General features: G+C 65.9%; 2 protein-coding genes across 4 annotated transcripts; one reads left to right on the top strand and one right to left on the bottom strand.

Moving 5' to 3' along the window:
* Positions 1 to 3,644: 3,644 nt before the first annotated feature.
* TMEM59L (transmembrane protein 59 like) lies at positions 3,645 to 10,384 on the bottom strand. 2 transcript variants are annotated; one of them, XM_063358271.1, is made up of 8 exons: positions 10,169 to 10,384; positions 8,639 to 8,744; positions 8,274 to 8,368; positions 6,299 to 6,445; positions 6,091 to 6,199; positions 5,649 to 5,760; positions 5,377 to 5,518; positions 3,645 to 5,105 (listed from the first exon to the last, which is right to left on the bottom strand). In XM_063358271.1, the coding sequence occupies exons 1-8, from the start codon at positions 10,319 to 10,321 to the stop codon at positions 4,944 to 4,946; spliced, it is 1,026 nt and encodes a 341-aa protein (XP_063214341.1). In that variant the 5' UTR covers positions 10,322 to 10,384; the 3' UTR covers positions 3,645 to 4,943. The 2 variants fall into 2 exon arrangements, with proteins under 2 accessions (XP_063214341.1, XP_063214342.1); XM_063358272.1 differs by having other exon boundaries at positions 5,377 to 5,494; positions 10,169 to 10,383.
* Positions 10,385 to 15,556: 5,172 nt separating this feature from the next.
* Positions 15,557 to 23,348, top strand: CRLF1 (cytokine receptor like factor 1). Of its 2 annotated transcripts, none has more exons than XM_063358336.1 (8): positions 15,557 to 15,651; positions 19,644 to 19,922; positions 20,564 to 20,693; positions 21,044 to 21,213; positions 21,476 to 21,633; positions 21,720 to 21,888; positions 22,170 to 22,348; positions 22,508 to 23,348. In XM_063358336.1, the coding sequence occupies exons 1-8, from the start codon at positions 15,579 to 15,581 to the stop codon at positions 22,529 to 22,531; spliced, it is 1,182 nt and encodes a 393-aa protein (XP_063214406.1). In that variant the 5' UTR covers positions 15,557 to 15,578; the 3' UTR covers positions 22,532 to 23,348. The 2 variants fall into 2 exon arrangements, with proteins under 2 accessions (XP_063214406.1, XP_063214407.1); XM_063358337.1 differs by having other exon boundaries at positions 22,170 to 22,352.
* Position 23,349: the final 1 nt, after the last annotated feature.

Raw genomic sequence — 23,349 nt, 5'->3', positions numbered from 1 at the left:
ACCCCATCCAACTGCCCACCCCGCATCCTCATCCTCGCTCCATCTCTGGATGGATGGAGACTTACCTCCGCTGAGCTTAAAGCTGAATTTACAGCTCTGCGTGTTGGTCAGGACAGCACCGGATTGCAGCCATGTGCTAGCAGGAGCCGGGCCAGGGGCAGTGAGAGGCAGCTGGAGCCGCTAGAAAATATCCTTTCCCCGGCTGAGATAGGAGCCCAGGCTCTTTTTCCATCGTCTTCAAAAGCCCCGCTCTGGCAGGGCCCAAAAGCGCTGTTTCCCTCCGGTTGTGCTTTCTCACGAAAGACCCTCATTGCTCCAACAGGAGACAAGAAGAAGAAACCTCCCCCCAGTGCTTTGTGCCCAGCAGCATCTCGCCGGGGGTGCGAGTGGGAGGGAGCAAAGGGGAGCGGTGGGTGCAGACCCTGATGAACCAACACGGTGAGAATCGGTCACAAATCACGAGAATGGGGGTTGGCACGCCTGTGTGCAAGGCAGGGACTTCTCGGAGCCCTTCCCCACGCTGCTGTCCCAGTCCTGGGCTTTCTGCCCTGTGCGGCATCCCCGTACCACGGAGCCCAATGCTCTTCCCAAGCAGAGACGTCCCGGCAGGACACGGCACAGGGCTCCGACAGTGGGACAAGGACCTGTGAGCGCTCCCGAAGTTATCCTGGGCATGGGAGAACGACACCATGGGGAGCAGACAGCCAGAGGGGAGGGAAATCCGTGCACAAATGCATTCGCCGCGTGGCCCGGCTCCTCAGCTGGAGTGAGCGAGCAGCAGTGGAGCGGGGCCAGCTCCCGGCAGCTGAGATTTGCAGGGGGGGAGAAAGGAGGGGGCATTTTCCGGAGGTGAGAACAGCAGCCCAGCGCAGGCACGGAGAGAGCAGCCGGGAGGCCGGGGTGCCGACCCCAACCGCAACCAGCGGCACCCCCTCAACCCTCGGCACCCACGGAGGCTGAGCGATGGCATCACACACGCCAGGAGATGCTGCGGGGGTCCGTGGCAGAGGCGTGGGGGACAGTTTTATGGCCTCCCCCCACTTTTTGAGGCCACTCCTGGCCGCAGCGTGGCTAACAGTCCCCACCTACCGGCCTGCGATTTGTTGCTGACCCGTGGCTGGACGCGCGGGAGGCGAGAGTGGGTGCGCAGATGCTCACCGTGAGGACGCAACCCGCCATGGACTCGTGGTCCCCCACGTCCTCGCCGCCATCCGTGGGATGGAGGGTGCGATTCCGCCACGGGCCGGCTTGCCCGTTGCTCTTCTCTTTGCCGATGGGGCCACACACCATGAATTTCGCTTCCCTCCTCCGACAAGGAAAAGGCGTCGGGTGGAAAACACCCTGGCTGCCTGCTGCGGGGAGTGGAACCAGCTAATTTCATGCGTCTCCTTCTTGTTAGAGTGGGGTCCCTCCTCACCTGCTCCTGGGCACGGTTTCCTGCACCCCGAGCCAGCAAGAAGGAATCTGACTCCAGTTTAAAGGCGAGGAGCTTGTCCACGGTTTGTAGCCCGGCTCCCACCCCAGGAGGGGACCCGCTCGGAGCCGCTGCCCGCGGCGGGCAGGGTTTACCAGCTGTCTGCACCCATCTCGTGCCCTGCCACCTCCCTCTGCCACCAGCCTGCAGCAGGGGGATACAGAGACCCCCGCACTGGTGGTCTCACCCCCAGGCGGCACCAGCCTGGGGTTTCCCAGTTTGCTCCCAACTGCCACTCCATCACCGCAGGGTGTCCGGGGGCGAGCGGCTGCCAGCACCCTGACCCAGTGCTGGGACCCTGGGCTCCTCATGGAAAACGCTGGAGAAAGAAACCCCCTGGCACGCCATCCGGGGGGCACTTGGTGGCTTGACCCTGGATGGGGGGCTCTTCCCTCTGTGTCATCACTTGTGCCTGTCCCGAAGGCTGCTCAGCACTGGGCTCCCATCCCTCAGCCCTCCCCTCTTGTTCTGCCGGCCCCCGACACCCCTCTGCCCACCCTGGGACCCCAAGGCACCCAGCGTGCTGCTGAGGACACCGTGTAAGCCCCCGGGGAGCGCGGCCGTGGCACACACTCTGCCTCCCATGCCGGCCCCGCGCAGCCAGGGCTGCCCGGAGCATCCTCCACACGGCAGCGAGCTGAGAACAGCATCCCTCTCCCCTCCGTTTAGCCATCCCAGCCCGCAGAGCGCAGCTTCCCCCTCCCCGGCACCCGGCACGGCCGCGCTGCGTGGGGGTGACACCGCACCCCCGATGTGGGGACAGGCGGGGGCCGCGCTCCGGCAGCGGAGGCTGCTGGCAGGCTCTGCATCCCCTGTGGAGATCCTTCTTTGGCTGCGACTCATGTCGAGCACCCCAGCACCCATCCGCAGCCCTCCCCGGGGCCGGGCAGCACCTCCTCGTCCCCGGCTCCGCATCCCGGAGAAAACAAGCAGCTGAGGCCAGAACCAGCCCCGGCTCCTCGGGGGCCCCGCGCCGCTGCTGGCTCCGAGGACGGGACCCCGCTGAGCTACTGAAGTGCTAAAAACGAGCCTCCAGGCCCTTGCGTGAGCTTTTGTGCCGGGCTTGGCATGGGGAGAGCTCGGCTGTGGCGTGGATGCGGGCGCCACGCCAGGAAAAACACACGCCGCGGGGGAAAGGTGGGCGCGCGCACGTGCGAGCACGTCCCAGCCCTCGAGCCCGGGCGGCCGCGGCGCGTTACGCTGACGTGTCGCACGCGTGCGGGGCCCGATTTACACTTTCCTTCCTCGAAATGGGCACCCGGGGTGTCGGCGGGTGATTTTCAGTGGGAAAAACCCGTGTTCCCCAGCCCTTCCTTCTATCCACGCGCGAGCACGTGCACGCAGCCCCCCCCCAGCCTCCTCCTCCTCCTCGCCGCTGATGGGTGGATGCGTTGGGGTGCTCAGCCCCCTGCCCACCCCCCAGGGGTGCTGGTACCAGCTCCCCAGGGAAGGCAGCATCTTCTTTTACGCTTGACACCTCTCGATGCGGTGAATCTGCCAGCCCCGCAGCCTGCAGCGGAGAGGAGCATCTGTGCGAAACAGCCCAAGCAGGGGATTTCTCTCCCGTTTGCCAGAGGTTTCATCCCGGCTCAGCTTCCAAAGACGGGATGGTGAGCTGTGAACAGAGCTGCGTCCTCCTGCTGGCCCCACGCAGGGGCTCAAACCCGCTCCCCAGCAGGTGAGGGGCACCCCGTGAAGCCACTGACTCACCCGGGTCTGGTACAAACCTTTTATTTCCCCTTTGCCTGCGCCGCCCGGCCAGCTCGGGGCTGGCTTTGCCCTTTGGAAGCGAAGCCGGGGGGGGGGCTCCACATCCAGCCTCTCCCCCGAGCTCGCAGCCCAGTGCGGGTGCACCCCAGGGACGGGGACAGCCGCGGGGCCAGGACACCACAGACTGCACCGAGCTTTACACTGAGCCGAGCGGCCGAAAAGCGACAATGAAAAGTGTACCCCAAAACGGACACGAGACACACAGTCCCCCCCCGCCCCCTCCCCAACCCCCAGTTCCCCAAACCCAGATATGTTGCGTGGGTGACAGTGATACGGAGCAGCACAAAACCGGCGGGGATGGGGACAGGAGCCCCCCGCCCCACCATGCCATGGCCCCCCCGGGACCGCTCGGTGCTGGGGAGCAGCCGGCGCACAGAGAGAGCCTAAAAACCCGAGGGTGGGGAGTTGCGGGTAATAAGTTAATCTGTACAGATGTGTTAGGTGGACATGGGGACGGAAGGGACCGCCACCACCGAGCCATCCCTCCCAGCGCAGGGGTGACCCCGCGGGGTGCCGGGGACCCAGGAACCACATGCCGGTGAAAATCAAACCACAAAACGACGCATGAAGGCAAGTGATGGAGAACGGCGGGGAGAGGGGGAGACGACCCGGCTGGCACGGGAGCAGAGCCCTGCGGAGCCAGGGGAGGGAGGGGACCCCTCCACGCCGAGGGGTGAGCCGAGGGGGTCCCCGCTTGGCCAGGACTCCCCAGAGCTGGCCCCCCACGTCCAGGGCAGTGCCGTGAGCGTGAGGACGCAGAGGCCGGCTGCTGCTAGGTCCTGCCATCAGCTACAGCCCCGCAGGCTGCACCGCTCCCGGCGTGGGGCAGGGATGCTGAGCCCAGGATGGAGGTGTCCCGGCAGCTCCCACCGCCCGCCCGAGCTCAGACACAAGCCGGGAGCACAAGGCAGGGAATCGCTGCCTCATCCCCTGCTCGGTCCCGCGCCCAACCCGTTGGCATCAGGGCCAGCTGCTCCAAAGGCACCACGGAGCCGGGAGGGGAAGGAGCCATCCCGGGGCCCCTCCACAGCGCCGGGAAGGGGCCGGCTGGGTCCTCGCGTGGGCACGGAGGCGGCGAGATCCGCTCCTCTCTCCGGCTGCCAACGCCAAATCCATTCGCCACGTTTCGGCTCCCCAAGGCAATCGGCTCCGGCCGGCGGAAGGGAGTTCCCAGGGCCGGAGACGGCGCCTTGGAGGCTCAGCCCAAGGTGGGAGGCCGGGGATGTGCCGAGCCAAAGCCCAGAACGTTGCAGACACTCTCCATCCCCCACCGCAGCCGGCTCCCTCCTGCCCAGCGCTGGACCCATGCCCGGAGGGCTGCGGGGCCCCGGGGGGCTCCGGTCGGGAGGAGACGGACCGCCCCGCTACGAGGACAGGCTCCCCCCGGCCTTCCCACTCTGGCAGCTCCTCTCTTGGCTCTTGAGTGCTGGAAACCAGGATCCCAGCACGGCTACGGAGGAGGCAAAGCCACTGCCTGGCTCCCGGGAGCCTCCTCCGCAGCGGCCATCTCTGGGGGGGAGAGTGGGACCGAGACAGATCGTACCCCCCATCCCCGCCGTGATGGAGCCAGGGCTGCCCCTCCGGGAGCCGGGGACATGGGGCAGCCGGAGGGGCAGCGGAGCGGGACCAGGACCGGGCATGATGCTGTGGGGACAGTGACAGGGAGGTGGCAAGGAGGTGACGGGAAGGGGTGGGAGCGCTACAGGATGGTCTTGTCCAGGTCGACTTTGAGGGGCAGTGGCCCCGCGTCCTCGCCGCCATGCGGGGGACACAGGGTGACGGTGATGACGGGCGGCAGGGGGAAGGCGCCAGGGCCGTCCATGTCCTCCAGGTACTCCTTGTCCCCGTTGATGCTCAGAGGCTGGAAGAGAAGCAGAGGGGACCGTGCAGCCCCGGAGCAGGGGACAGGAGCCTGTTGTCCCCAGACTGGGAACACTGCGGGTCTGGCTGGGGACGTACCGCACAGCACGGACATACCGGCGAGCCCAGCATGGTGGCTGGGGACCACAAACACTGTAGGGCTACGTCTCAGCCCTGCAAGGCTCACCCAGCCGTGAGGAGGAGACCCAGGGTGTCAGAGACACCCCCCATAGAACCCCCCCGGGCTGCGCCGAGCACCGCGCGCCCCGTACCTGGGTCTTGACGTGCTGCTCGGGGGCGGTCACCAAACTGGCGCAACTCAGCCACAGCATCACCATGATGGAGAGGAAGAGGCAGGCGGCCAGGATCCAGCGAGGAAGGCCTGAGCGCCTGTAACACCCCACCGCCCCCCGCCAAAGAAAAAGGACGAGTTTATGGCAGGGCACAGGGTGGGAATTTGGTGGTGAGGGGGGAGCATCTGCTCTGGAGTGTCCGGCAGGCCCAGGCCCCCGCCACGTCCCCGCGCAGCCCCCGCTGCACCTACTTGGACATGCAGCCGAGGAAGTCGTGCTCCGGCTGCGGGGGCTCCGGGTGCTGCCCCTTGGCTTTGCCCCGCGGCTCCTTCATGGGGGGCTTCTCCCCCTTCGCCCGGGGGCCTGGCGGGGGAGAGGCGATGCTGAGCCCAGCACCCACTGCGGGCACGCCTGCCCCGCTCCCTGTCCCCTTGCCAGCGGGTGATGGGGTGCCAGGCAGCCCCCTCGCCCCCCAGGAACCCTCTCCCTGCTGGGGGGGCTGGAGGATCCCAGCAGCTTCTTGGAGCAGGTCCCGAGTCTGGACTCACCCCCCCTGCATGGGTGCGGGGTGTGGGAAGCTGCTCAGACTCGAGAAGCGGGTAATTTGTTTAGCTCTGGAGAAATTGGATCAGAGGCAGGAGGGCTCGGAGGCTCCCGCACCCCCCGCGATGGCAGCCCCGACCCCCTCTGCACCTGTGTGGGGCTGGGGGATGTGGGCGCTGGACCCCGGTCCCGGCTGCACTGGCCGCTCCGGCTGGGTCTCCTGCTCCTCGGGCACCGGATACTCCATCTCGGGCTGGGACTGGAGGGTCGGCAGGGAAAGAGGGAGAAAGTGGTGAGCGAGGGGGTCCCCACCCCTCTGGGCACCCAGCAGAGGGAGGGGACGCGGGTCACCCCCCACCTGAAACACCACGACTTTGCCGTCATCCGCCTGTAGGTAGAAGGTCCAGGTGGAGGAGATGAAGCTCTGGGCAGAGCTGACGATGTCGTTGCAGAAGGTGGAGACCAAATCAAACATGGAGAACGACGGCACCTTCAACTCCGGGCTCTGCAAAGGAGCGGGGACATCGGTGTCACCGCCGTCCCCTCATCACCCACCCCAGTGGACAACATCCCACGCTGAGGAGGTGGCCGGGGTTGAGCTGGATGCTCAGATCTGGGGCTCAGGCTGCTTCTCCCGGGGCTGGGGACGTGCAGGACCCGTGGTGCAGCCCCGGGAGGGTCCCTGAGCCCAGGGCTGTGGTCCCCAGGGCCACCACCCAGCCCCGGGACCACCACCCAGCCCCGCGGCCAGCACCCGGCCCCTCGGCAGCCCCGTGCTCGCACCAGCGCTTTAAACAATAGGAGCGGAGCGGCCGAGATGCCGAGGGCGTTTCTCTCCTGGCAGCCTCTCCGTGCCCTGGATTCTTGGCCATCGCGGCCGTTTGTTATTTTTAAAGCATCCCTGCTGGAATCCGCTTGGCTGCTCCCTGCCACTGGCTTCGAACATTTTCCGACAGCCCCTTGCACGGTCAAACCAGCAAACAGGAAATAAATAGGTCAGATTCTGTATCTAATTATTATGCTAAATCTGCTTTGCCTGCTCGTCTGGGAACCCGAAGGAAAAATGCTTGGGGTGGGTGAAGGGGGTGACAGCCCTTCTCCGTCGGCCGGTCGCTGCCCGATGCTCATCCCCGACCCCGGAGAGGGGCTGGGATATGGGATCAGGCACCAGGAAGGTCTTAAAAACAGGCTGCAGAGCAGTTTTTCAAAGGAGCTGCAGCTTTCTACAGCACAAATTCATCTTCGTCTCCACGTGTACAAAGCCAAAAGCCTCTACCTTGGGCCAAAGTCTAATTTAATTAATTGGGCAAAAGCTACAATAACTAAATGTAGGAGGAAAAAGCATTGCTAATTGCTGGGAAGGATAACAGAGCAAAACCGGGGGAATCTGCAACTGTCAGAACCTCTCAGCCTGGGAATTGGGCGTAATGGCCCAGCCTGGCCCAAATCTGCGGCAGCCGGGGTTGAGCCCGGTTCATCTGCTTCCGATGCTTTGACGGAAGGAGGGATGATGGATGGATGGAAGGAGGGATGGTGGATGAAAGGATGAAGGGAGGGAGGGAGGGATGGGTGGATAGAGGGATGGAGGGAGGGAGGGAGGGAGAGATGGATGGATGGATGGATGGATGGATGGATGGATGGATGGATGGATGGATGGATGATGGATAGATGATGGAGGGCAGGATGGATGATGGACAGATGACGGAGGGAGGGAGGGAGGGAGGGATGGGTGGATGGACTGCACACGTGGGGTGCTATAGCCTCCATCCCCTGGCAGAGAGGGACCCGGCTGGGGTCCCACGGGAGGAAGGGCTCCTTCCTAAAGCAGACTGAGAGCCAAGCCACCACGTCCCAGCGTCCCCCCATGTGGTCCCAGGCAGGGGGTGGCCGGTGGGCTCAGCAGTGTGGCAGTGGTCTCCATCGCATCAGCGCTGCCTGCTCTGCCCAGCAGCAGGACAAACTTTGGTCCCTGCCATGCCCAGCGTGACCGAGACGCCCCATGTCCCCATGCTGGGGGTCAGGCAAGGGCTGAGGTGAAGGAGGCCAGGAGCGGAGAAGCCACCCCGAGGGCAGCCCCGTGGCTCCAGGCTCCTTGTGGAGGCAAATGCCTTCCCCGGCTGGTCCCCGGCAGCCCCGTGGGGTGACGGCACGGGGACGGAGCAGCCAGGGTGCCACAGGGGGGGCACATCCAGCCCCCGCCACCTCCTGCCCACAGACCCTTTGGGGCAGGAGACAGAAGCAGAGATGGGGCAGAGCCACCTCTGGTGGCACCAGGGACAGGCTGGGTGGGTTAATGGCGGGGACAGGGGCTCCCCATCTCTCCGGCCCCTCACCTTCTCCTTCCTGCTCTCCACCTCGGGCAGCTGCTTGCGGCACCCTGTCACGCAGCCAAACTGCTCCTCTGCGTTGCTGTAGGCTTCGGCGCACGCTGCGAGGCAGGGGGTGGGGGCAGAATTAGGGGGTGCTCGATCCCCTTGATGAGCCCCACACCCCCAAGACCCTCCTACCCCTCCTGATTTATACCCCGTGGGTGTAAATCTGCGCCCCGCTGGGTTTGCAGCAGGGTCTGGATGCGGCCCGGGGGCACAGCGTGGGGCTGAGCGGGGGTGGGATGGTCGCGATGGGGCCGGCGGTAGGCGCGGGACCCCCCCGGGATGGTGTTTGGGGCGCAGGGGCCGCTCGGCCGCCGGCTCCTCACCTGCCTCGCACTCGGCTCGGGTTGTGTTGAGCTCGGCGCTCGCATCCACGAAGTGACAGATGGAGAACAGCCGGCAGCCCCGGTAACAGGCGTTGAGAACAGCATCCTGCAGGGAGGAGGAGGAGGAGGAGGAGGAGAGCGCGGAGCTGGCACCAAGCTCAGCCCGGTGGCTGCGCCGGACCCCCATTGCGGCCCCCGCCGCGCCCGGCTGGGGGGCACCGGGCACCACCGCCCTCCCACAGGACCATGGTCGGGGCTGGCACCCCAAAGGCGGGGCGATGGCATCCCCGGGGGAGGGAGAGCTGCCTTCGCCCCCCCCGGTTTGCACCTAATGGTGAGGTTTGCACGTGGCCTTGTCCCCATCGAGGATGTGGCAGGTCCCCCCACCTCTGTCGGGGCACCTGGCACCAGCCAGACCCTGGCATGGGCTGGCAGGAGGTGGGGGCTGCTGGGGTGTGTGTGTACGGGGGGGGTGCATGCACTCGGGGGGCTGGGCACACACTCGGGGGGATGCATGCGGGGGGGTCACTGCGTGCATCTGCACACACAGGCTCCGGGGAAGCAGGTGCCCCCACGCAGGGGGGTCCGTGGGCCAGCGGGGGGGCGCGGGCAGGGCTGGGTGCTGGCAGGGAGGCAGCTCAAGTCCAGGTGGGAAAACAGCTCCAGCCCCAGCCCTGGCAGCGGGGACCGCGTGGGCTCCTGCCAAGGCGTTGGCCTAGATACGGCCCTGCCACCGTGGGGGCTCGGGGACGGTCCTGGGTGCCACCACACGGCCCACGGCACGGCTGTGGCAGCTCTGATCCAGGGCTTTCCATGATGCTCCGGGTCCAGCAGCCAGCACCCGGCTCCATCTCAATCCCCACTGCCGTGGCTCCGTGCTGGCCCACCCTGACACCATGGTGTCACCCGCTCGCCCCGGCTGTCCCCAGCCCCACTGGCCCTATGCCACCAGGGATGGCTCTGCCACACCACCGGTGATGGGGTGTGGGAGGGCAGATGGGGGGGCTGGGACTCACCAGTGGCACCCCCAACCCGGGGTGGCTGCCCCCAGTGAGGGCACCCCAAACCTGGTGCAGGTGAGACCCAGAGGGCACCCCAAACTGGGATGGGCGAAACTGCTGTGGACAGCCCAAACCAGGGGGGGTGCCCTCACCGGGGGCACCCCAAACCCATGTCGGAGGAGACCACCGGGGCTCCCCCGGTGCCCCCCTACGGTGCTCCCGGTGCCCCCCCCGTGCTCCCCGCGGGGGTGGGCCAGTGTGGGGCTGTGCAGCGGTGATGCCCGTGCAGGGCGGGCTGGTGCCCCCGCTGCTCCCGGTCCCCCCCGATGCTCCCGGTGCTGCCGGTACTCCCGATGCTACTGATGCTCCCGATACCCCCGATGATGCTCCCGGTGCCCCTGGTGCTCCCAAATCCCCCCGATGCTCCCGGTACTCCCGATGCCACGGATGCTCCCCGTTCTCCCGGGACCCCCGATGCTCCCGGTGCCCCCCCCGGCGCCCGGTGCCCCCGGCGCCCGGCCGGACTCACGGCGGCGGCTCGGCGCGGCAGGCTGCGGCCGCACTGCCCGCGGCACCCGGCGGTGTCTCCCAGCTGGGGCGAGAAGGGGTCGGTGGCGGCGGCGGCGGCGGCGAGCAGGGCCAGGCCGAGGGCGAGCAGGGCCCGGTGGCGGCGGGCCGCCATGGCGGGCGCGGGGCGCGGAGCGGCGCGGAGCGGAGCGCACCCACCGCCGCCGCCGCCGCCGCCGCCGCCGCTGCCGGCCCCGCCGTGACGCGCCGTGCGCCGTGCGGGGGGAGCCGGGGGCGGGGGGAGCCGCCGCAGCCTGCCGCAGCTCCGCCGGCACCGGCAGCCCCCGCCAGCGGCACCGGCGGGCAGCGCGGAGCGGGGATGGGGGGAGCGGGAGGGGGGGGCCGGGAGGACGCGGGGGTGCTGAGAACCGGGGATGCGGGGGGATCACGGGATGCGGGAGGAGGAGGGGGGCGGGGAGCGGGGGATGCTCAGGCACCGGGGGATGCAGGGGTACCACGGGATGCAGGAGGATGGGGGGGGCTGGGGAGCGGGGGATGCAGGGGGAGCGGGGGGAGCGGGGGTACCACGGGATGCAGGAGGACAAGGGGGTGCCCAGGCACGGGGGGGGGATGCAGGGGGACTGGGAGATGCACAGGGACCAGAAGGTGTAGGGGGAGCGGGGGATGTCGGGGGACGCTGGGGGACGCAGGGAGACTGGGGGGACACGGGGGATGCAGGGGGACCGGGGGATGCAGAGGGATCAATGGGGCACAGCAGGACTGGGGGATGCAGAGGCGTGGGGGGAGCCCCACTGACACCAGCAGCACAGAGGAACTGGGGAGAGCAGGGCGAGCGGGGGGGACGTGGGGACTGGGGGGGCACATTGGCACCGGTGGCACACAGAGGCGGGGGCTGCCCTGGCACTGGGAGCACCTGAACCTCGCTGCCCCCCAGGCCAGCACCCCCACAGGGACTGGCCCCCCAGGGGGAGACGAGCCCCTTGTCCCCAGCCAGTGTTAGCCCCAGACGTGCCACCCTCCGTGGCCCTCGGGGCCTCCCCGCATCGCCTCTGCGTGCCCCCCCCCTCCACCCGCCCCACAGGGCCCCTTCCCAGCCGGGGCGTGGGGCTCTCCCTGACACCCCAGATTTACAGCTTTGATTTCCCAGGGTTTAAAAGACATAAAAGGCGCGGGCTTGGCCCCGCACGCCGCCTCGCGCTGCCCTGCCCATTAGCCTTATTTATGGCAGCACCCCAAAGCGGGCCCGGGGGGGGGGAGGAGGAGGAAGAGGAGGAGGAGGAGGAGAGCTGGGGGCTTCGCTAACCTCCAGCCCTAATGGGGAACACATGGCAGGACCCCGGCACAAGGGAAGGGGGGGTCTCCCGGTCCCAGCTCGGGGTTGAGGGGTGCTCCGTGCCCTGGGGCAGGGGCAGAAGGATGGGGGTGGCCGGGTCCCACCGGGGACGGCCGGGGGAGTGCAGCCCAGTGCCCCCCCCGGGAGCAGGGAGCGGGGCCTCTCCTCGCCCCACTGCGCTCCGCCAGCTTATTCATCTTGTTAATCAAACCAGGGCCGGGAGAAAATGTGCTCCGGCCGGGCTGGCGGGGCTGCCAGGCCGGCTCCGCTCCCCCCTTCCCCCTCCTGGAGCCCGGCCAGCCCCTCGGCCTCGTGTCCGGCACCGGTGACTAATGGCCAAGTAAATGGGATAGATTGGGGGCCGTCACCGTAAATCACGGCACCGCGCCGCAGGTGAGGTTTCCCGCTGCCGGGAGGGACAGACCCGGAGCCCCAAACCCCAGAGGGACCGAAACCCAATGGATCGAGTGCCGGGAATGCCGGGAGAGTTGTGCCATGGGCTGAGCAGCTGGTGGGCAACGCTCCCACCGCACCTGCCCACACCACGCCTGGCACCCGCCCATGCTCCATCCACTCACTTTTTAATGGAAAACACCCTTTCCCAGGCAATAATATTCCAGTTGGCAAATATTTACCGCCCTCCCTCCTCCCCTCTCCAGAAACACTCGCTGCCTTTTGCATTTATCACTACTGACCTACATTTTTTTTTCCCGGAGCCTTTTGTGAAGCCTCAGGCTCCCCCCACGCCAGCCGGGGTGTCCCCGCGGTCCCCCCCTGGGACCCGTGACCCGGTGTCCCCACCCCGCAGAGCCCAACCCTCGTGCTCAAGCAGCCCCTCGACATCAACTGCATTTTTTTCCCTCCATCTAGAGATCAGCAAACGCCGTCGCGGGACTTTTTGTGCTTCCCAAAGCAAACAGAGCTGGGAAGGTGCGGCCGCCCGCGGCGAGGATGCTCTTGAGCGAAGGGGGTTGTGTTGGTTGGGGGGGGGGCAGGGAAGGGGTTAAACGGGTTATAAATTACCCATGGATGTGGAAATGTGACTGAGAGGAATATAAAGAAAACTCTGACTGCTGGATTCTTTGCATTTCTAGCCTCTTTATTTTTCCCCCAGGTCACTTTAAAAGGATGCAGGCAGTCAGAGGCAGCTCCGCTTTTTCTGGGGTTTGGGGTTTTTTTTGTTGTTTGTTTTTTACACCCTGGCCCTCGAGCCAGATGCTGTCTCTGTCCAAGGAGTTTATGGAGCGAGCTCTGGCTGGGAAACCAAGTAATTAGATTAATTCGGGGTAGATGTGCTGGGCCCGGCCCCAGTGACACACGATGGAGGGCTGGCAGGGAGTTGATGGCTGGTGGGAAGCCGGACGGAGGATGCGCAGCCCGGCTTTGGGGATGTCACCGGGGCCACCCCAGGGTCCTGGATCCATCCAGGGGGTGACACATCCTGCCTGGGCAGAGCGGGGAGCTCGGGGCTCCGCTGTCGGGGAGCTGGGCCCCACGGCCAGATCCTGCACCACAGCAGGGCAAGGAGGCCCTGGGAATGCGGCCACGCCGGGGGGGGCAGCGGGACCGCGCCAGCCCCGGGGGACCGCGATGCTGACGCCGACAGCCCGGTCTGGGGGTCAGAGGGGCTGCGGGGACAGATCCTGCCTCCCGGAGCCCAGCCGGTGGCTTGTGGGCAGGAGGGAGCAGCCCTTTAAAGGTCACCGTCAAAGGGCAGTGCTGGCCACGTCTGCCGCGTCCGAGGCGCTGACTCAGAGAGCCCAGAGCGGCTCTGGCATCTCCGGCTGCTCCCGCTGCCGCCGGCTGCAGCCCGACACCGCCCCGGCACTGCCCGCCGTTGGGGACCGCAGGGCCGGCAGGGCTGGCTCGGGGCTGGCTCTGTCCCCCTTCCCTGTCCCCATCCCAGAGGATTGGGTCCGGATGCTGCCCTGGGTCAGGGAGCGTGAACGTCCCCGAGCCACCTGCGCTGACACCCTGGGCACGTCCCAGGTGACACCAGTGGGGACTGACCCTCCCCTCTCCTCCCAACGCCTGTCCCCCCACCCTCCCCCTGACCCCCCACCAAAGCTTCAAGCCACCTTTTGATGTCGCCTTCGCTGGAGCTCGCCATGTCCCCTCTGCCAGCGCCAGGACGGGTGTCACCCCTCCGCCAGGAGCCCCCCCATCCCCGCTTCCCGAAACAGCCATGCTGAATCCCGCTTTATGGTGGCTCCGGGTGGCAGCCGAGGGGCTTGGCCGGGGGAGGGAGAAGGCAGATGGGGGGAGCGGTGCGGGCAGGTGGGCAGCCAGGGTGGCTGCGGGTCCCCACTGCGGCTCCAGGGGGGCGAGTTCTCCTCCCCCCCATCGCCCCCCAGCACCCAGGGATCGCTCCCGCCCCAGGGTGGCTTCCCCGGGGCGGGTGGAATCCGGGCGGTGGGTCGGGAGCGCGGGCGGCCGCCAGCCCCCGGGGCGGCCGTGATTCACTCGGCCAGACTGCAGCCGCTGGGGCTGAAGTTTCTCAGGCTGGGTGGCTCCCGGAGCCTGACATTTTTGGGAAATTTCAACAAAAACAATTCAGAAGCTTCCAAAAAACAGGACGATGGGAAAAGGCATTGCTTTGTCTCCCTCCCGCTCTCTTTTTTTAATTTTATTTTCTAATCCACGCAGTCCCTTCGGCCGGTGCCCAACACCTCGGAGCCCTGCAGTGACTCCCACGCAGCGTCCCCACTGTCCTCGCATGGCCACGGGGCTCAGCCCCCCCGGTGCTATGGGGCAAGGGCTGGCTCATGGTGTCACCCCTTTGGGCAGGGCACCCTGCGCCACCCCGGTGTCCCCTGCCACCCCCAACTCTGTCCCCCCATGCTCCATCCCCTGCAGGGACCGACGTCCCTGTCCTCGCAGCCAAAGGGATGCCGGGTGCAGAGGTGGGACAGGGAGGAAAAGGACAGGGAAAGCCACCAGACAATGTCCCCATGGGCTGGAAATACCCCCCACCCCTCAGCTCTGAGCCCCCAGAGTCACCCACAAACCTTGGCCACGGCAGTGGTCCCATGGCCCCGGGGCTCCCAGCTCCATCCCAACCTTGGGGTCAGGGCCACTCCTCTGCTGGGAGGGGAACATGACCCAGGTGCCCCCCAGCATGGGGTGCTCTCAGGGCACCCCACGGCACCCCACCTGCACCCCAAGGCTCAGACCTAAAGGATGCGCAGCAGGGGACGGCCCACGCTCAGGGATGGTGGCCTTGCCATCACCAGGACCTGCTGTCCCAGGGCTCTGCCACCTGTCTGGGGGTCTGCAGAGCTCTGGGTGCCACCGAGCCCCAGGCGGGGGGACAGAGGGAGGCTCCGGGACGGAAGCGTGATGCCCGAGTGGATGGCTTTGCCACAGTGCCAGTGGCACAACTGGACACACCACCACCACCACCGGGCTGCCCAGGACCCCTGGGGACAACGACAGCCCCAACCCGACGGGGGCTCGGAGCCCCTTGGGGCAGTTTTACCACCTTTTTAGGTTTTTTTGGGAGGAAAAAACAGAGATGATGGGTTTGATTGAAAACATGGGGATTTACGGGAAGATATTCCCGTTTTCATCCCCCCCGCCTCCAAAAAAAAAAAAAAAAAAAAGTAATATAAAGTAATATCAGGATTTTGGTCTCCTGGAGACACCTTCGATGGGGGCGGCGGGGGGGACCCCGCGGGGGGGCCCGTCCCGTGCGGCGGCGGGAGCGGCCCCGGGGGCACGGGAGGGTCCGCGGGCGCCGCGCATGACTCACCCGTGGGAAGGCGGCCCCGGGGCGGCTCTTCCTCACCGGGGCTCGGGGGAGCGGGACACCGGCCCCGGGGGCCGGGGCGGCATCCCGGGGCAGCGCCGGGCGGGGGTCGCTACCGCGGCCGGTACCGGGGCAGGGCGGCGGGGCCCCGGGGCCGGTGCCTTTCTGCCCCCCCGGGGGCGGGCCCGGGCCGGGCGGGGCGGGGCCAGGGCGGCATTTAGGGCTTTGGTAACCGGGGGTTGCTCAGACTTGCTCGGGACTTCCCCGGACGTGCCGGTGCGCTCCGCCGCCCCGGGCACCGACGGGCACCGACGGGCACCGGAGCCGGCCATGCCGCCGCTGCCGCTGCTCGCCCCGTTGCTGCTGCTCTGCCTGCGCCTCCTCCGCGCCGAGCCGCTCGCCTGTGAGTACCGGGGACACCGGGGCGGCTCCCGCAAGGTGGTGGGGGGGTGGGGTGGGGGCGATGCGGGGGGTCCCGTCGGGGCCGGGCGCTGCGCGGAGCCCCCCGGGGCTCCCCCGTTCGTTGCGGGCCGGGCGGGGGTGTGTGTGTGTGTGGGGGGGGGTGTGTGTGTGTGTGTGCGCCGTGTGTCCCCCCCTCGGGGTGCGGAGCGGCCCCGGCAGCGGCGGGGGCATCGCCGGGCGCACCTCGGGGCTGCGCGTCGCGGGGTAAGAGGGGACCCCCCCGCCGAGGGCAGGCGGGACCCCCCCGTTGCCCCTCCAGCAAGCAGCCACGACCCCCCTCCCTCCCCGTGCCCGCAGCCCAGCCGGGACCCCCCCTTCTCCCCGCAGAGAACAATAGAGGAACCTCTTTTTGTTCCCCCCCGCCATCCCCGAGAGCGGCAGGGAACCCCCCTCCTCCCCTGGGGGCAGCGAGTGCCCCCTCTCCCCATGGAGAAGAGGGACCCCTCTCCCCGAAAAGGGTGGGTCGTCCCCCTCCCCGCCGTGCAGCCCCCCCCTCCCGGAGAACAATGCGGCTCCATTCCCCACCCAGGACAATGGAAACCCCCGTCCTCCGTCCGGAGAACAATAGCGAACCCCTTCCCCACGCGACCCCCTCCCACCCCCGGGAGCGATGACCCCCCTTTCCCCCCCCAGGAGCCTCTGAGACCCTCCTCCTCCTGCTGAGAACAACGGGGACCCCCCCTGCCCCCCAAGAACCGTGCCCCCCCTGTCCCAGAGAACAATGAATCCCCTTTTCCCCACCCAGAACAATAGGGAGCTCCCTCCCCCGTGGAGAACAATGAATCCCCCCCTCCGCCCCCCAAAAAAATACCCCCGGGGGGCTCTGCAATGATGCCCATTTGGGGGTCGCACCCAGCGGTGGCAGGTCCGGGAGGTGCCACCTGTGGGCTGAGCTGTGGGCGGCCTCAGCCCCATGGGGATTGGGGTCCCCCCTTGCCGTGGTGGGGGGACAAGGGAAGGCTCCCCCCTCCCCACAGAGCCCTAAACCCCAATTAGCCTCCGTCCCACCCGTCGCCTCGGTGCTTCTCCTCTGGGCCGAGCGCAGGGGAGGCGAGATCCCGCTCCCCGCAGCAGGAAGTTCGGCTTCCTCCCTATGATGGGAATTTCTCAAGGCGATGGATGTTCGCTCCGGCGCGCAAACGGGTCCCGCCAAGAAAAGCCACCACTCCCGTAGCCCTGGCACCGGTGAGGCCACAGGGTCCCGGCCACCCGGGGCTTGGACCCCCCTGACCCAGACGTGTCGTTAGCGGGGAAGTAGCGCAGAGCAATAATTGGGGCAGGAATTGCAGAAGTGGTGGAGAAGGGAGGAAGAACACTCCAAAAAACCCCTTTAGGAGCCGTTAAGGAGAGCGTCCAAATTGAGATGGGTTTTGGCACAGAGTGGTGCCCACCCCCATGCCCTCCCCGGGGGCCAGAGGGGTTAATCCCACCGGGGACGATGCAGGGCCGTGGCCGGACCCCGGCTGGGGCTGACCCTGCACCTTTCTGCTCCCTCCACCCAGTAAGAGGATGCCCAGTGCTGCCCTCGGCCACTTTCACACCCCCCCCGGACCCCCATTTTTCCCCTTTCCATGGGGGTCTGGTGCAGCCGAGCGGGGGGAGCGCTCGCCCCGCGGCCCCTCGACGTGCGGCGCTGGGGAAAGGCGAAGCCAAATCTCCTTTTAGAGAGCGAATGTTTCCCCTCGGTTCAGCTCGGTCGCGCTCGCTGGAATGCCTGGGCTTTTTATAAATCCCTCCTCGAGCTGAGGGATGGGCACGAGAAATGCCAGTCGGAGAAGAGAAAGGGAAAAAGATAGCGGAAAGGAGGGATAAAGCGTTTTCGGGTGCTGTGTCTGCCTGCAAACCTCATTGCTTGAGCTTTCGAAGAGCCCTAATATATATATGTTCTTTTTTTTTTTTTCTTAAATTTACTTTTCTTGCAGAATTCAGGGCTGCCCAACTTTCCTTTTGTTCTTCGGGGCAATTATTTATATTATTTTTCCTTAACCCCTTTGCACATCTTCATAAATCTTTTTTAACTGCGTGATCTCTGACACTTATCGGCGGGTATTTTTCTTTTCTTTCCCAGCCCCTTAAAACGCCGATATAAAAATAAAATGAAATCCGGCCCTTCGGAAGAAAAGCATAAACGTTCCTGACACCTTGGAAATGTGGTTTTACTTTATAGCATTACTTAGCACCTGATCAGCATTTTTTTTTTTAATAGGAAAGCCATAAAAGCCCCGAGCAGGTATTTTCGTTGCGACTTGCACATTCCAGAGGCTGCCTGCGCCTCCCCGGCCCTTTCCTCTCCGATCTGAAAACTTCACACTTTTCCCTTTTAAAACACATGTTCAGTGCCGTGTCTGCACGGAGGGAGGAAAAAAAATTGTAGGGGGAAAAGAAATAAATATATATATATATAGGTATAAAATTGGCCCCTCCAGAGGCTCCTGCTTCAAGGAGGAAAAAAAAAAATTGCAGGGAAAAAAAATAAAAATATATAAAATTGGCCCCTCCAGAGGGTCCCGCGCGGAGGACGGGAAATGTGTCTGTTTTACGGCGCTCGTGTGTGTTTCTGGTGCTGTTTAGATTAAGATTTAGGAGAATTAGGGCCCGGAGCGGCGGGGCCGTTACCGGCCGGTGCTGGGGGGGGCGGGGGGGGGTGGCAGCGCCGGGGATGCCCTTTGGGGAGGCCTCGCCGGAGGGTGGGGCAGGACGGGGGGCTGAGCGCCCCCCCCCCCCCCAACACACACACCCCGCCCCGGGGAAGGGTTTGCTTTGGGGGGGGTGGGATGCATCCGTGCCATCACCCGGGGATGCTCGGGGTCCCCAGCACTGGCGTCTCCGGGGGGCTTTTACACCCGGATGCTTTTATACTTCCCCCCCCCGAGAGCATCCCCTGAGCCGGGGCAGGCAGCGCTCATTAAGATCCCCGCGGGGTGGGGAGGATTTGGGAGCGGTAATTGCGGCGCTGAAAGCCGGCGGGGCCCGGGGAGGTCGGAGGGGAGAGGAGGTCGCGGCGCTTCCCGGGAGGTAATTTGGGATGTCGGCCCCGGCGCGTGCGGGAGGAGCCGATAAGGCTGATGGACGCGGGCGACCCCGCGGCGGGCTCGGGGGGGGCCTGTTCTTCGGAGCCTCGTGGCGGAAAGGTCTCGAAATAAAGCAGTTTAGGGTTTTTTGTTGTTTTTTTTTTTTTTTTTTTTCCATCCCGGAGGGGGTCCCTGGTGGGGACCACGCGTGGGGGGGCGGTGTGCCGGCTGCCGGGGGTGGCCCCCGGGGGTGTCCCTGCGCGGGGGGCCGCGCGCCGAGGTGCGAGCGATGGGTTTGGCAAAGCCAATGTTGGCCCATGGCTGGCGTCGGACACGGCTGGGCCAGCGCTGCCCGGCCCTCCGCGGCGTGATCCGGGGCGGGGAGGGGGAAATAATCCCCCCCCCCAAAAAAACTTTCCGTAGTTGCTTTTGAAATCCTTTTGTCGTGAAAAATTTAAGAAGCCGCAGCCCAGCCCTGGAAAAACCACGGCGTCGGCTGAGACCCCCCCCCCCAGCCTGGCGCTGCGAGAGCCCCCCAAAGGCCGTCGGCGCTTCCCGGCTTCAACCTCCCCCCCCCGGCTCTGCCAAGGAGCCCCCCGAGCTCGCAGGGAGAGCGCGGCCGAGCCCGGCACCTCCTGCGCTTCTGCCTCTGCCTCGGAGGAAGGCGAACGGTGCTGCGAGGGGCTGTGCCGTGACACATGCATAACTATATAGACCTATATTTATATATCCAGATGAAAAATTAAAGTTTAAATAGATAAAAACTGATATAAAATCTATTTAAATAGACAAAAAGTTATAAAATCCATTTAAATAGATTAAAAAGTTGTAAAATCTATTTAAATAAATATAAAATAGATAGATATACAAAATTATATATAATTTTTTTTTTTTACCCCTCCTTTTGTTTCTCCGGCTGCAGACCCCGCAGTGATTTCCCCCCAAGACCCCACCTTGCTGATCGGCTCCTCGCTGGTCGCCACGTGCACGGTCAGCCCGGACTTTCACCTGAAAGCCGAGGACCTGTACTGGACCCTGAACGGCCGGCGCCTGCCCGCCGCCTCCTACGCCGCCCTGGGCCCCACCACGCTCAGCGTGGCCCTCGCCCGCCTCAACGGCTCCAAGCAGCAGTCGGGGGACAACCTGGTGTGTCACAGCAGAGACGGCGGCATCTTGGCCGGCTCCTGCCTTTACGTTGGACGTACGTCGGCGGCGCCGGCGCGGTGGCACGTGCCGGGTTGGACCTGGCGCCGTGTGCCGGGGTGGCCTCGCCGGCCGGGCTTTGCCCCGTTTTGGGATGGGGAAGAGCCGCGGCTCCTGGCAGAGCCGTGGGAGCCATTGGGGATCCCCCTGGGGATTCACACCCTGGCTCTCGCCAAATCGCGCCGGAGGCTCCCAACGGTTGCTCGGTTTTAACCGTCCCCCACGGTTGTGTGCCCGGTGCCCCGACCTGCAGCCGCCGCCTCCGGCCCGCGGAAAGGCTGGTTTTTGGCAAACGCGTGGTAAAATTACACTTGTCCGAATCAATAAATCATAAGATTTTATCTCGGGCTATTTTAAGGACGATGCGACGTCCTAGGAACTGGGAACGCAGCTTGGATTTGTTTTTTGGGTTGCTGTTGCTGAAAGAAAACAGCTCCGGAGCCGGGCGCGGGCAGGGGCCGGGCGCAGGCGGGGGCCTCAATCCCTCCATTCAACACGTTTTCAGCCGCGGGGCTGGAAACCTGGAACCTGCGGCCGGTGGGGACCACGGTGGCATCGCCCGCGAGGCTGCGTTTCACCTTTTCATCCCCCTCCGCCTCTTATTTTTTATTTTATCTTTTTTTTTTTCTCCTCTCCCAGTACCCCCAGAAAAACCAGTCAACATCACCTGCTGGTCCAAAAACATGAAGGACCTCACCTGCAAATGGGCGCCGGGGACGGAAGGGGAGACGTTCCTGCACACCAACTACACGCTCAAGTACAAGCTCAGGTGCGCCTGCCCCCCCTTTAATTCCTCTCTAAAAAAAAAAAAAGCCAGTGTGGGGTTTGCAGGTTTATGGGGTGGTGAGGAACGGGGAGCCCAATGCCTCCTGGCTGGCCCGTTTGGGGATGTGATGAGTTTCCTCGTGTCTCAGCCATGCTCCATATGTGCCGGGGAGGAGGAGGAGGGTGGGGAGAAGCCCCCGTGGTAACCCAACACCTCGCCAGCGCGATGCCGGCGGTGTAAAGGAGCCGCGGTCCCCGCCGGGAGCGGCCATTTGCTCCGGGGATGGGGGAGCGTCCTCGGCTGGACCGCGGCACCCGGCGGTGCCAGTGCCGGCACTCAGCGCCCGCCCGCAGGTGGTATGGCCGAGACAACACGTGCCAGGAGTACCACACGGCCGGGCCCTACTCCTGCCACATCCCCAAGGACCTGGCCCTCTTCACGCCCTACGAGATCTGGGTGGAGGCCTCCAACCGGCTGGGGGTGGCCGTCTCCGACGTCGTCATGTTGGACATCCTCGACGTGGGTGAGTGACGGCGCCGCGATGCCACCGCCATGCCGGTGACCCGACGGGGTGGGGAGCAGGCGACGGGGTCACTCAGTGGGATGCTGGGGTCGGGGCGGGGGGGGGGGCAGCAGGAAATGGGCGATATGTGAGCAGAATTGCTCCTAATCGAATTAGGCTGTTTTCCCCGAAGTTTGGGGTTGTTTTTTCCCACCCCTGCGGCCCTTTAACCCCCGCGGCGCTGCCTGCGCCGGCCCCGCCAGCCCCTGCCCTGTCCCCGCAGTCACCACCGACCCGCCGTCGGACGTGCACGTCAGCCGGGTGGGGGACCTGGAGGACCAGCTGAGCGTGCGCTGGAGCTCCCCGCCGGCTCTCAAGGATTTCCTCTTCCAAGCCAAGTACCAGATCCAGTACCGGGTGGAGGACAGCTCGGAGTGGAAGGTGGGTGGCCGTCACCCGCCGGCGGCGAGGGGACGCCACGGGATGCCCAACCGCGCCGGCGCTGCCATCTCCTCCTCCCGCCCCAGGTGGTGGATGACGTGGGCAACCAGACGTCCTGCCGCCTGGCCGGCCTCCGCCCCGGCACCGTCTACTTCGTCCAGGTGCGCTGTAATCCCTTCGGCATCTACGGCTCCAAAAAAGCCGGCATCTGGAGCGACTGGAGCAACCCCACCGCCGCCTCCACCCCTCGCAGCGGTGAGCGCTGTCGGCGTCGTTTGGCAGGCAGGGAGGGGATGCTGGTGCCGTGCCCCCCCTCCCCTGCGCACACGGGATGTGCCGGGGGGACCCTTCCCCGCTCCGTGCCCAGCACCTGGATTTCTTGCAAAGGAGCCAATTCAGAGCTCGGTTTTCCCAGCTGGGAGCCAAAAAGCTGCTTGTTTTCCTCTCACCCATCATTATTTACGGCACGGTGGTGATGAGGGGTGAGCAATGTCCACCCCCCCCCCGCGGCGGCACTGACCCCCTTGTCCCCGCAGAGCGAGCGGCGGGGGGCTGCGACCCCAAAGGGGGGGAGCAAAACACGACGCTGCGGCGGGAGCTGAAGCAGTTTTTCGGGTGGGTGAAGAAACACGCCTACGGCTGCTCCAACCTCGGCATCAAGCTCTACGACCAGTGGCGCGTGTGGCTGCAGAAATCGCACAAAACACGCAACCAGGTAGGTAAGGAGCCTTTTGCACTTCTTTTCCCCGGCCTGGGGGGATGCTGGGTGACCCCGGGGACGCTGGTGGGGGGGACGACGACATGGGACATGGGGTGACACCGACCCCGGGGCGCGCGGCCGGCGGCGACGCGGGGCTCTGCTCATCTTCCACAGGTTCTTCCCGGCGATAAGTTGTAGCCCGCGGGGGACCGAGCGCCGGCAGGATGAGACGGGGCGCCCGGCGCCCGCCCGGGACCACCCGTGCCCACCTCGGCCCCGCCGGGGGGGGGCAGGAAGGCGGCCGGGGCGAAGCGCGGCCCCGCAGCCCCGGGGGACGGGATGGGGTGAGGCGGGGGGGGCGGGTTGGGCCAGCCCCGGGAGCCCCTCACGTGCCACCGGCCCCATGGGACCGCAGCCCCCCCGCCGCACCCCGCGGCACCGAGGGGACCCCCCAACCTCGCTCGGCGGGGGGAGGCACAGAGGTTTTGCTCCTTACCCGCCAGCCGGAGCAGCCTCTGGGATGAAAGGGGCGGCGGGGGCTTCCCGGGTGTCCCCCCACCCTTGGCACAGCCCTGCCCCCCCCCCTCCCCTGCCCCGGGAAGTGATTTTGGCTGGTTTGTCCCCGGGGACCCACGTGCGAGCGCGCGGGGGGGGGTCCATCCCCGGGGAGCCACGCGGGCTGGTTTGAGGCTGCGGGGGTTTGCCCAGTGCCTGCTCCAATTTTGATTCAAACCAGCCTTATTTTGGTTCCATTTCAGTCAATTAGGAACAGATTTAAGCTTAATGCCAATAAACCTCTGAAACCCCAGCGGGGTCTGCGTCAGCGGAGCGGCGGCAGCGCGCGGGGACGGGGATGCAGCGGGCAGCCAAACGGGACCCATGTCCCCCGTCGCCCCGTCCCAGGGCTCCCGGGGGACCTGGGCAGGGTGACGCTGGGCGGGGGACAAGCCCTTTAGACCACACGACTCGGGCCAGCTCCACTGGGACAAATTTATTGTGGAATGACTGGAGAAAGG

The sequence above is a fragment of the Chroicocephalus ridibundus genome, chromosome 22 (genome assembly GCF_963924245.1).
Source record: "Chroicocephalus ridibundus chromosome 22, bChrRid1.1, whole genome shotgun sequence".
Lineage (NCBI taxonomy): Eukaryota > Metazoa > Chordata > Aves > Charadriiformes > Laridae > Chroicocephalus > Chroicocephalus ridibundus.
Note: the sequence above shows the minus strand (reverse complement) of the source record. Positions and strands in the feature narration are given on the sequence as shown.